This window comes from Saccoglossus kowalevskii, chromosome 8 (assembly GCF_978046115.1).
Source record: "Saccoglossus kowalevskii chromosome 8, keSacKowa6.1, whole genome shotgun sequence".
In the NCBI taxonomy this organism is placed as follows: Eukaryota; Metazoa; Hemichordata; class Enteropneusta; family Harrimaniidae; genus Saccoglossus; species Saccoglossus kowalevskii.
Window position 1 is genome coordinate 85,586 of NC_140648.1, and position 14,206 is coordinate 99,791.

Consider the following 14,206-nt stretch of genomic DNA (forward strand, 5'->3'; position numbering starts at 1 on the left):
CAGGGGTGGTCATGATTATTATATAGATATCTTTGAATATAGGAAAGTCGCATAGTACTTATGCGTGTTGGAAGATGTGTAACATTTTGTCCACCTCTTTCCAAGGGGAGGTACAGTGTTGCGGCAGATACCCAATGTCGCCCTTGCCAAAAGAAGTCGAGCAGCATTTTCTGTACCTTCAGAACTACGTCCGATGGCGGCACAAGGCTATTAAAGCGATACATTAACTGCGATGAAATCAGATTATTAATGATAAGAGCGCGCGTTCTGTAAGACATGCTGTAAACAAAATGATTCCAGAAGTTGATCTTATTATTTACTTTTGCAACAAGTTCAGCCCAGTTCTGATTCGTATAAGTTAGATTATTCCCAAGATAAACACCCAACAGTTTCAACCCCTCGCTGTTCCATTTTATATTGAGAGGGGAGTAGGTGATGTTGCGCCAGCTACCTACCCATAACCCTTCTGATTTTTGGAGATTGATTTTAGAGTTTGACGCAAGCTCGTAGACATGTAACCAGCGACACAGTAAGTTGAAATCCTGCTTGCGATTTATGAAAAATTCCACGTCGTCAGCGTAAGCGGTGAGTTTAGAACGTTGGTTTTTGCTGTGAGGTATAACCAACCCTTCAATGTTTTCATCATTCCTAATTTTATGAAGTAGTGGTTCAATGGCAATGACGTAGAGGGCAGTGGACATTGAACACCCTTGCCTAATGCCACGGGCCACTGTGATGGGTGTAGTAAGGGCGCAGTTAACGCGGACCAGGGACTGGACATTGGTATACATGAGGCGAATGTAAGAAAGGAAACGGTCACCAAAACCAAAGGCACGAAGCGTATTAAAGAGGTATCCGTGATGTATCCTATCAAATGCCTTTTCCTGGTCAATGGCAACAATAACCAGGGGCGAGTTAGTTAAGTTGGCATAGTCAATACTGTCACGAAGTAGATTTATATTGTCGTGAATATGCCTGTTTGGTATGCTGCAAGTTTGGTCTGGATGAATAATGCTGCCTAAAACACCGCGCAAACGCAATGCAAGCGATTTAGTGAACATTTTGTAATCGCTACATAACAGACTCACGGGTCGCCAGTGTTTTACGTTGGTAACGTCACCTTCTTTAGGGAGAAGAGTGACCACGGCCCTTGTGCAGGATAGGGGGAGCACATTTTCGTTTGTGGCAGCAGTAAATACATCGCACAGATCACTTCCAATGATATGCCAAACAGTTTGGTAAAATTCGTTTGGTATTCCGTCGATACCGGGAGTACGCCCATGGGGAAGTAGTTCGTCAAACGTGATTGGTTTGTCAAGGTCATCACGATCTGTTTCATTTAGTTGAGGTAGCCCTTCAATGAGGCTATTTTGAGCTTCAGTGTCAATGTTATCAGGTGTATACAGGTTATTGTAAAAGGTGTGTATGATTTTCCGTATTTCAGTTTGATTTTCAGTAAGAGTGTTATCCTGGTGCCTCAACTGAAAGATCGCCTTTTTGGTTCCCTTCTTTTTCTCTAACTGGAAAAAGAAGGAATTGCAAACATCACTTTCATTTAAAAACTGATGTCGCGCACGCGTAGCACTGCCTTTGTGTTCACGTTGAACAAGGTGTGCGAGAAGTTTTTTCTTTTCAGTGTAACTGTTTAAGAGCGGTGCATCGTGTGCAGTACAACGTTCGATGGTTTTAATTTCCATTTCCAATGCTTGTTTTTCGGTTTTGTATTTATTTTGTTTGAGTGTGCAATACTGTTGTGTGAGTAACTTTATTTTATTTTTGCCAATATCCCACCATGTCTGTATATTTACATAATTATTTCGAAGTGTTTGCCACTTCGCCCAAAAATCAGTTAAGATTGCCACATACACTTCATCGCGCAGAATTTCTGTATTCATACACCACACTGGACTTTTGTTTTTACTGTCACCAATGGCGATGTTGATGTGGACAAGGGAATGGTCAGAAAAAGCTAATGCACCATTGCTTATGTCAATATTCTTAATTTTCCCACGCATACATTTGCTGACATAAAACCTATCAAGGCGCACAAGCGTACCACCACGCCCCCAAGTAAAGTTTAATGTGTTCCCGTGGTATTGGCGCCATGCATCAAACAGTTTGTGATGATTCAGTCCCTCTATTACGGTCAATGTCGGGTTCAGTAGTACAATTAAAATCGCCTCCCATGATTACTGGGTCATTATTTAGAGAACTGATGAATTGTTCAATTTTAGTGAAGCATTCCACACGCTCAGCGCCATTAATTGGTGCATAGACATTAATAATGTGAACAAGATTTTCATTAATTTGAACATGAGCGTGCAACACGTACCCAGGCATGATCTCAGATTGTGATAAAATATTCACAGTTGCTCCTGGCGAAAACAAAATAGCCACACCCGCACGATTAACAGTGCCATGAGAAAAAATACCAAGGCCACGCCACTCAAGTTTCCAATTATTTTCATCGGAGACAAGAGAGTGTGTTTCTTGTAGCATATAAATATTACAAGGATGGTCACGCTTGAGATAATTGAAAACACTGTACCGTTTGAGGGCGTCCCGGCAACCATTGACATTGTAAGTTGCGCATGTAATTGTGTTTGCCATCATAACAAGGGAAATTAAAAATCAGCGATTTGATTTGCTGTTTAATTTTTTTTAATGAGTCTGTGCATGCGAGATTTATCAGATGTGTTCAACTGCGTGGTATTGCGGTAGTTTATCAGATGTCGAACCAATATTTTAAGATTGGGGCAAAATTCAAAACACTTGTCTATAAATCTACGTGAGTGAAGTGTAGACACTAAAAAGGTTTTGATATTAGCGTTTGATATTGTTGATTCGCTGTTATCAGTACATGTTGAAACATTTGAAATGATAGACCCCTCATTCTCACTACATTCGCTGGCAGTTTCCTCCATATCATCAGCGGTTTTATTTTGTGACATAGGTGTGCTGAAAAGGTCTTGTGATTGATCAGTTAAACCACTTAAATCAATGGGGAGTTCGGATAGCGGCGAATCGCGCGGGGATTCAACTGTGAACTAAAGTGAGGGAGATGATGGAAATGGGGCCGACTCCGTAAGCTCGGGCTGTGGCTTTGGAGTGCACACTGTTACATTGGCATATACGTGGGGAAAGGGTTTGTGGGGTGGAGGGGGTGGGGGAGGCGATGGTGGTGCAATGGAAGGGGAAGGAGGGGTTCGTACCCTCTCTTCATCAATCGGACAATTTTGTTCAACAATTTCGATTGCATTTTCATCGTTACGCTTTTTAGAACTTGGTTCAAATTTATTTTCGTCATTTAACTGGTCATTGTTTTGTTCTTCTCTATGAACTGGTGATCTAGAGCGCGTGCGCTTTTTGCTCATATATTTGGATGAATCTGTATTCATTTCAGTTTCAATTTCAATGTTATCTGTTGTACCATCGGTCTCATGATTGTTTATCTCAGTATCTGGTGCTTGGGTGTTAATTATATCAGTTATGTCATCGTCTTTGTCGTGCAATGTGTCAGGGGAATTTAAATTAGTTACTACATTCACCTGTTGAGAGTCTGTTTGAGTGCTATTTTGAGCACTATTGTTTTCATCATTCATCATTTGCATATTCGTTGTTTGAGAGTTTGGGCAAGTTTTACGTGTATGTCCCTTCATGTTACATGAAAAGCACGTCAATTCGTCAGACGAAACGTAAATATTATATGTCTGACCTTGAAAAGTAATAGGTAATAAACCGTTGATATTGAGATCTTTTAAATATACATAAACTTGGCGGCGAAAAGACTTTACATGTTTCAGTGCTGGTCTTTTGCACCCGAGTGGGATCGCTCGCACCGCACTCATGACACGCCCGTATTTAGCTAAGGCATCTGTAATAAAATTGTCAGGTATAAAAAGGGGAACATTTGATAGCACAATTTTTGTAGAGGGGCGGACAAGAGGTTCAACAGAAACATGGAGGTCTCCAATGTCAAGGCCAGCGGCAGAAACCATGTCGACCCATGTAACCTTATTTAAAAAGACAATAACCGATCGGTTCATACGGGATGCAGCCACAATATTACTGGCCCCGACTAAATCTGCAACCGACTCCACATAAGTTTCAACAGGAATGCCATCAATGTTTTCACATCGTACCGCATGGTTTCTAGTAAGGTGACCTGTTGGTGTTGACGGTGGCCTTGTGTGAGCGGCAGCCATCTTGGTTGCCGACCACCTTGCCATGGCAAAGGCAAAAACACTCCAAAACCCACAATAATAACGAAAACAACAACTATAAATTACTCACGTAAAAGGTAGACACACTATATATACAGCTGTGTAGAAACACGGGCGCGCAAAAACGCAAAACAGGCAGAAAATCGGGGAGCGCTGAAAAGCACCGCGTTCACCCGATTATATTATATTATATTATATTATAATGCTTAATATGAACCAGAAATAGTACACCTTTAGATACAACCAAGGTCTCTGTGACTTTTTTTTCTCGGAGCACACAGTTATAAGAGCCATTGCAATGCCGTTGGTATCCTATTCATGAAATAAAATAAGTCTGAATTCCCAATATATTGCGCATCAACCATTCAGCATGTCACATGAGTGATCGGCCTATTGATGTAACACACAGCTTCTGCATACTAGTATTTGATTGATTCGTGGTTAGCGTTTAATTGTGAGGCCGTCGTGGGTACAGTAATCGGTTATGAGTGCCCGGGGTCATCACGCAATTGACAGTATATAATGGAGTGTTCACAACATGTCAACATTTATGCGTCACATTTTGCATAAGAAAGGAACGGGTCCCGAAGTTAAGTTGTCTGAAAGTGCTCTGTGTATTCAACGACCGGTCACATAAACATATAAACAAATCTGAGACAACATAAACCTTTTATGTGGCTTTTCTGTTGCGAGGACACCGCTTCAATGTAATTTCAGCGACTATAATATACGCCTTTTGCGAAGATATCTTATGACAGCCGTGATTACCTGTTTATAACTGGCACCGCGCTGTAAATACATGGAATATAAAATCAATAACACCACACAAGCTGTCCAGTGACGTCTGCTTTTTCGTTAATCTTCAAATATGGAACTGCAAGACAAGAATTCCAATGACAAGAAGAATAGTACGAAGTTTGCCACGGCGAGTCATATTATCGCCGCGACAGCTCGCACACATCGAGTGGCTCCGACAAATTCGGATCAGAAAAAACGTCGTGCATCGAGATCACTTCGTATCTCAACGGTCGGTAGTAACTTTCCGGGATTTCCCATCGATGTTCAAATTGCCGAGGAAGATGGTGGAGACCAGAACATCAGTCTTTGGCAGGTAAGCTGTAAACAACACTTAATTATTTGACAAAAAGTCATGTTTTGGGACGTATTCCGCCGACTTATTTGTGTGTATTGTATTTCTCAATGGTACTATTCAATATTTCACTGAGGTATTAAGGTTATGAATCTAATGCACTCATATGTAGAAATGTAAAGGAAAGCAAGGAATGTTTACATTTGTTTACGTGAATGTGGAATTGTTATTGGCAAATCACGCAGACTTCATTGTGGGAACCTATTAACGTAATTAATGGCTCGTATCTAGCACGTATTTCAATAAAAATAGCGTTCGACGTAGAATAATAACCTCTATTGCTTAGTAACCACAAGACGTCACGGTGTTTCTTATTGGCATTGTAAGTGTAAATTATGACGACCAAAACTGCCATGAGACAATAACGTGATGGAATCGAATAATTGCGACCTCCAAAAAAGGTAATGGTCGGTGAAAAAAAAGTCCTATTGCTGAGTTCCAAAATAAAATGGTTCAATAGTTCAGCGTGATGAACGATTTCCACGTTCATGACCCCTCACCCAATGTATATAATTAGGTGAAGATTTTACTATACTGTAGATTCAAACAACATTGTCCACGCGATTAATGTAATGATTTAAACCAGACACGTGTATGTTCCGTTGACTATCAGTGTTGTATATTAGCTGTTTACACTGCGGGTGTTAGATTTAACTGACAACCCCCTCCCTATCTCGAACTTTCAACGGGGTTGTGTAAACACACCTTTTAGCCAAATTAGATAATCCTTCTAAGTCTCTACTATAAAGGCAAATTCCATAGCAGACTTTTCTTCCGTATATGACCTTGAAAATGAGAATGTACGTTTATTGTGGATAACGAGGTAAATTGACAATCAGGTTGTCAGGAAATAACATTTAAATGAGTTTTTATATGATGATATATCATATATTTTTATATGATATAGCATATCAACACAATTCTATATATCAAAGATCAGATAATAGGAAAATTTCTGGATGCTTCAACTGTGGTGAACCAGACCATGTTCAGAGTGTATGTCGACATGGAATGAAAATTACATGTAGGAGCTGTGGTCAACAAGGTCACAAAGCCAAGTTCTGCTGGGTAAGATATGATTAAAACAATGGCCAAGAAGAGTGTGCCGGTGAAAAGGAGACTCTTATAGAATATTTAAACCAGGACCAACTGGGCTTTAATGAGACTTTTAAGGATGATATAATTTTACCAAATGCCGCAAACTCAAATGTTCTCTTTGACAAAGTAGTGAAAACTCAAAGCCATACATGCATGTCCAGTAGTGTTTCATCTAACAATCCTAACTGCCATAAAGCTACCCATAAAACAAGACGAAAAGCCAACAAATCAAAATCACTTGCTTCAAAATTACGGCTAGGATATGTAAATTTCAGAGGGTTGAAGTCTAAAGAGCATGAGCTTAGCCCCTTGCTTAGGGAACTAAATTTGGACATTTTTGGAGGCACTGAAACCTTCCTAAAAAACAGTAAAACACCAGTTGTAAAAGGTTACAAATGGTTTGGTAAAAACCGTAAACTAAAATTAAAAAAGGGCGGTGGGGGAATCGGTTTTTTAGTTAAGAATAATTTCCAGGTAATAGACGATAATTTATTCCAATCACAGGATGATGATATAGAAAGATTATGGATCAAATTAAAAGTAGGTGAAGGGCAAACATTGAGTTTATGTGTGGTATATGTTCCCCCAGAAAATACAAACAAGGATGGGGTTGATGAACTGTATCATGAATTATTTAGTAATATTAGTAATTTAGAAGGATCAAATGATCAGTATCTATTGCTAGGGGATTTTAACGGTAGAATTGGGAATATTTCAGGTGATAAAACTGTAAATAATAATGGTAAAAAATTAATTTCATTAATAAATAATTTTGACCTTTCATTGCTTAACAACAGTGATATTAGCATTGGTAAATGGACGTGGTTTCGCCATACACAACAATCGGTCATAGATTATATGTTAACAAATAACAGCTTTAAGTATAATGTAACAGAGCTGTTTGTAGATGAGGATAGAATATTTGATATCGGTAGTGACCACAATATTATGTATGCCACTCTAAACATTCCAACTTTAAAACGAGACCACAAAATAAATAAAACACAAAAATGGGATATAAAAAAAACACTGATTGGAATGAATTTCAAAATGTTTTAACCACCAAGTTATCATCCTTTGATGATACCGTGCGTTTGGCAACTAATACAACAAATAAACAATCAGCATGTGATGAAGTTTGGAACCAGTGGTTAAATAATACAATTGAAACATGTCGTGAGGTTATAGGCAAAAAAATTACATCAAGTACCGGTAGTGCTAAACCATGGTTTGATCAAGAAATTAAAAGTGCAATAAATGAAAGGAAAAAATCAAATAAAAAACACAGAGAGTGGGTTAAAGAAAACAGCAGTTACCATGACAATGAAGGTAAAATATTATGGAATAAATATCTAGAAGATAAAAATAATGTCCAAAATCTTATAAAACAGAAAAAAATTGAAAACAAAGTTAAACAGTGTATTGAGGTTGGTAAATGTGGAGGTAAATCAACTCGAAAGTACTGGTCAATTCTAAAGGGTCCTAAACAAAGAACATATTCTTCAGTTGTTCTTGACCAGGAACATAAATTAATCATCGAAAAAGATAAAGTTAAAAATGTTTTGATAAATTATTGGGAACACTTGGGTGAAAGAAGTCATCAAACTTTGTATGAGAAAGATAGTTTTTTCCAAGAATCAAAGATGTTTGAGAAAAAAGTTCTAGATTCAATAGCCAAGTATGAAGAAGATTTATCACAAAATGTAAATAATATCTCCGTAAAGGATGAACAAATAAATAAAATAATATCAGATCTCAAGAATAATAAAGCTGCAGGGCCAGATGAAATCACCCATGAAATCATCAAAGGTGGTGGCAAAGTAGTGACAGACTCATTAAAATTGATGTTTAATATGTGTCTCCACCTTGAGGTTGTCCCTGTAGATTGGGGAAAAAACATAATAATACCATTACACAAGAAAGGCAATATAAAAAATCTGAATAACTATCGAGGCATTTCACTCAGCTCAGTTATTGGAAAAATTTATAGTAAAATAGTTGAAAAAGAATTAACCGATTTGGTGGAATCTAATAATATTTTAGGGGAAATTCAAGGGGGTTTCAGGAAAAACAGACGGACAATTGACCAAGTGATCATTCTAAAAGGGATAGCTTCAATTCGTAAACACCAGAAAAAGCATACATATTTTGCCTTCTTAGATTTTAAAAAGGCTTATGACAGCATTTGGAGAGAAGGTTTATGGTATGCTTTATGGCAGAATGGTGTAAAGGGCAAATTATGGCGTATAATAAAAAATACATATAACCATATTGAAAGTAAAGTATCATTTGGCGATATTGAAACAGATTATTTTACACAGAATGAGGGTTTAAAACAAGGATGTGTTTTAGCCCCAACGTTATTCTCAATTTATATGAATGAATTAAAAAAACTGTTAGATGATTCACTACTTGGTGTTAAATTGGATGAAATTTGTATAAATGGATTGTTTTTTGCTGATGATGTGGTGCTTATTGCACCAAATGAGGTCCAACTCAAATCCATGTTAAATGTCACAAACCATTTCTGCAAGCTATGGAAGATGACAATTAATGAGGAAAAGTCAAACGTGTTGATCATTAACAAGAAAGTTAACAAAAACAAAGATTGGCAGATTGGGAACTCAAAGATAAAAGAAGCGTCTGAGTATAAATATTTGGGTTATTGGATTACACGTAACTTGTCAGATCATACACAATGTACAAAAATGTCTGAAAAGTTTAACAAGTTATTCCCCATTATGAAATCAATTCTTCTTCCAGGCGAGATAATTCAACCATCACCTGTATCTCCTATTGTTCAACTTTTTACTTTATTCTTACTCGAATTTTTTTGTAAACTTGTTGTATATTGATGGTTAAGATAAAAAATAAAAACTTTATTTTTTCGTTGTTCATTACAGACGTTTATTCTATTCACACTATTTTTACATGGTTGTCTTCCAACTAGTCATGCTGAGCGATGTCTAATAGCAGCTGGCCAAATTACAATTGAGTGGTGGGTGGGTCACAGTCAAGTACAAATAAGCCATTCACTGCCAAAGAACAAATATAATCATTCTTTCCGATCAAGTACTTTAACCTCCCCCTCTTGATTCAAATGACATAACCAAAAGACTTAAGACATCACCTACTTCCTATAACACACAACACCATATTCACATAATTGTTCATACATGTATACATTGTCACAGCAAAATCAATTACATAAATTTACCAACGGCTCCAGCAAATTATCGGCCCATATTAACTATAGCCTCTTTTGTAATCCCTCTAATACTTATATTTTGTGTTTCAATTACATAATGTTAGTCCAAAAATGTCAGCTTCTATTATTTGAACACAATCCTATTATCAAGGTCACGTTTGTATTGCGCTGGTCCCGCTAACTCTGGATAATAGAACTGAGAAGGCGAGTTGTTCTTTTGTTCAAGTTTCAATACACTGTGAGACTTGACGCACTGTCCCCGTCTGAGTGTGTGTTCAAATGGCATGGATACCGTGGCTGCAACTACAATGTCAATATTGAAATGGAAATTCATAGTGCCAGACCCTTTATGTCAACTGCCATGGATGTAGTTGATTGATGTAAAGTACGTGTCGTGCACGTATTGTTTGTGTGAGTGACAGGCGCAGTAATGACTTGAGATCTAAATTTATTTTAAATTTACAAATAGTGAAACAGAATTTATTTTTAAAAAATCGGTAGTCTAAGAAATTATGTTTGAAAAAAAACACCCACACAACTGGATGATTAGGTTGGAATGAAAGTGAACTATTAATTGCATATATTAGATTTGTTCAACTATTTCAAAATATTTTATTATACAGGCTATACGAGTTGGTAAAATAAGTATAGTGAACAAATGTCTTGAAGATGAAAATACGTCTGTTAACTCCAAAGACGAACGGGGCATGTCAGCGCTGCACTATGCCGCTTATTACGACAGACACGATACAGCCAAGTTGTTATTACAGCGAGGGGCCGGTAAGCGGTTATATTCTTAAAACAAATCTTTAATGGAATATGATTTCCATGACAAAATGCACTGGAGTATAGTCCCAGACATGGAATATGGTTTCTGTGGGAAAATGTACTATATGTACCGTCAGCCCTTGCACAGTCGAGTCATATAGTTCTAAACATGGAATATGGTTTCTGTGGGAAAATGTACTATTTGTACCGTCATCACTTGCACAGTCCTGTCACATAGTTTTAAACATAGAATATGGTTTCTGTGACAAAATGTACTATTTGTACCGTCAGCACTTGCACAGTATTGTCATATAGTTCTAAACATGGAATGTGGTTTCTGTGGGAAAATGTACTATTTGTACCGTCAGCACTTGCACAGTATTGTCACATAGTTTTAAACATGGAATATGGTTTCTGTGACAAAATGTACTATTTGTACCGTCAGCACTTGCACAGTCCTGTCACATAGTTTTAAACATGGAATATGGTTTCTGTGACAAAATGTACTATTTGTACCGTCAGCACTTGCACAGTCCTGTCACATAGTTTTAAACATGGAATATGGTTTCTGTGACAAAATGTACTATTTGTACCATCAGCACTTGCACAGTCCTGTCACATAGTCCTAAACATGGAATATGGATTCTGTGAGAAAATGTACTATTTGTACCGTCAGCCCTTGCACAGTCCTGTCACATATTCCCAAACATGGAATATGGTTTCTGTGGGAAAATGTACTATTTGTACAGTCAGCACTTGCACAGTCCTGTCACATAGTCCTAAACATGGAATATGGATTCTGTGAGAAAATGTACTATTTGTACCGTCAGCCAGCTTGCACAGTTTAGTCATATAGTCCCAAACATTTAATATGGTTTCTGTGGGAAAATGTACTATTTGTACCGTCAGCACTTGCACAGTCCTGTCACATAGTCTCAAACATGGAATATGGTTTCTGTGGGGAAATGTACTAATTGTACCGTCAGCACTTGCACAGTCTAGTCATATAGTTCTAAACATGGAATGTGGTTTCTGTGACAAAATGTACTATATGTACCGTCAGCACTTGCACAGTTGAGTCATATAGTCCCAAACATTTAATATGGTTTCTGTGGGAAAATGTACTATTTGTACCGTCAGCACTTGCACAGTCCTGTCACATAGTCTCAAACATGGAATATGGTTTCTGTGGGGAAATGTACTAATTGTACCGTCAGCACTTGCACAGTTGAGTCATATAGTTCTAAACATGGAATATGGTTTCTGTGGGAAAATGCACTATTTGTACCGTCAGCACTTGCACAGTCCTGTCACATAGTTCTAAACATGGAATGTGGTTTCTGTGACAAAATGTACTATTTGTATTGTCAGCACTTGCACATTCCTGTCACATAGTTCTGAACATGGAATATGGTTTCTGTGATCAAATGTACTATTTGTACCGCAGCACGTACACAGCCATGTCACATAGTCCCAAACATGGAATATGGGTTCTGTGGGAAAATATACTATTTGTACCGTCAGCACTGGCACAGTCCTGTCACATAGTTCTAAACATGGAATGTGGTTTCTGTGACAAAATGTACTATTTGTACCGTCAGCACTTGCACAGTCCTGTCACATAGTTTTAAACATGGAATATGGTTTCTGTGACAAAATGTACTATTTGTACCGTCAGCACTTGCACAGTATTGTCATATAGTTCTAAACATGGAATATGGTTTCTGTGACAAAATGTACTATTTGTACCGTCAGCACTTGCACAGTATTGTCATATAGTTCTAAACATGGAATGTGGTTTCTGTGGGAAAATGTACTATTTGTACCGTCAGCACTTGCACAGTCCTGTCACATAGTTTTAAACATGGAATATGGTTTCTGTGACAAAATGTACTATTTGTACCGTCAGCACTTGCACAGTATTGTCATATAGTTCTAAACATGGAATATGGTTTCTGTGACAAAATGTACTATTTGTGCCGTCAACACTTGCACAGTATTGTCATATAGTTCTAAACATAGAATATGGTTTCTGTGGAAAAATGTACTATTTGTACCGTCAGCACTTGCATAGTATTGTCATATAGTTCTAAACATGGAATATGGTTTCTGTGACAAAATGTACTATTTGTACCGTCAGCACTTGCACAGTCCTGTCACATAGTTTTAAACATGGAATATGGTTTCTGTGACAAAATGTACTATTTGTATTGTCAGCACTTGCACATTCCTGTCACATAGTTCTGAACATGGAATATGGTTTCTGTGATCAAATGTACTATTTGTACCGCAGCACGTACACAGCCATGTCACATAGTCCCAAACATGGAATATGGGTTCTGTGGGAAAATATACTATTTGTACCGTCAGCACTGGCACAGTCCTGTCACATAGTTCTAAACATGGAATGTGGTTTCTGTGACAAAATGTACTATTTGTACCGTCAGCACTTGCACAGTCCTGTCACATAGTTTTAAACATGGAATATGGTTTCTGTGACAAAATGTACTATTTGTACCGTCAGCACTTGCACAGTATTGTCATATAGTTCTAAACATGGAATATGGTTTCTGTGACAAAATGTACTATTTGTACCGTCAGCACTTGCACAGTATTGTCATATAGTTCTAAACATGGAATGTGGTTTCTGTGGGAAAATGTACTATTTGTACCGTCAGCACTTGCACAGTCCTGTCACATAGTTTTAAACATGGAATATGGTTTCTGTGACAAAATGTACTATTTGTACCGTCAGCACTTGCACAGTATTGTCATATAGTTCTAAACATGGAATATGGTTTCTGTGACAAAATGTACTATTTGTGCCGTCAACACTTGCACAGTATTGTCATATAGTTCTAAACATAGAATATGGTTTCTGTGGAAAAATGTACTATTTGTACCGTCAGCACTTGCATAGTATTGTCATATAGTTCTAAACATGGAATATGGTTTCTGTGACAAAATGTACTATTTGTACCGTCAGCACTTGCACAGTCCTGTCACATAGTTTTAAACATGGAATATGGTTTCTGTGACAAAATGTACTATTTGTACCGTCAGCACTTGCACAGTATTGTCATATAGTTCTAGACATGGAATATGGTTTCTGTGACAAAATGTACTATTTGTACCGTCAGCACTTGCACAGTATTGTCATATAGTTCTAAACATGGAATGTGGTTTCTGTGGGAAAATGTACTATTTGTACCGTCAGCACTTGCACAGTATTGTCATATAGTTTTAAACATGGAATATGGTTTCTGTGGAAAAATGTACTATTTGTACCGTCAGCACTTGCATAGTATTGTCATATAGTTCTAAACATAGAATATGGTTTCTGTGGAAAAATGTACTATTTGTACCGTCAGCACTTGCATAGTATTGTCATATAGTTCTAAACATTGAATATGGTTTCTGTGACAAAATGCACTATTTGTACCGTCAGCACTTGCACAGTCCTGTCACATATTCCCAAACATAGAATATGGTTTCTGTGGGAAAATGTACTATTTGTACCGTCAGCACTTGCACAGTCCTGTCACATAGTCCTAAACATGGAATATGGATTCTGTGAGAAAATGTACTATTTGTACCGTCAGCCCTTGCACAGTCCTGTCACATATTCCCATGCAAACATAGAATATGGTTTCTGTGGGAAAATGTACTATTTGTACAGTCAGCACTTGCACAGTCCTGTCACATAGTCCTAAACATGGAATATGGATTCTGTGAGAAAATGTACTATTTGTACCGTCA

The 14,206-nt window shown here is 37.6% G+C and overlaps 1 protein-coding gene across 1 annotated transcript in view; it reads left to right on the forward strand.

The window, feature by feature from the left end:
- Positions 1-4,810: 4,810 nt before the first annotated feature.
- LOC100372296 (transient receptor potential cation channel subfamily A member 1-like) overlaps positions 4,811-14,206 on the forward strand; it is a 30,983-nt gene continuing 21,587 nt past the window's right edge. Inside the window, exons 1-2 of the mRNA XM_002741495.4 lie at positions 4,811-5,334; positions 10,303-10,459. Of these exons, the coding sequence (XP_002741541.2) occupies positions 5,092-5,334; positions 10,303-10,459 (400 nt within the window). The 5' untranslated portion in view covers positions 4,811-5,091. The remainder of the gene's footprint in view (positions 5,335-10,302; positions 10,460-14,206) is intronic.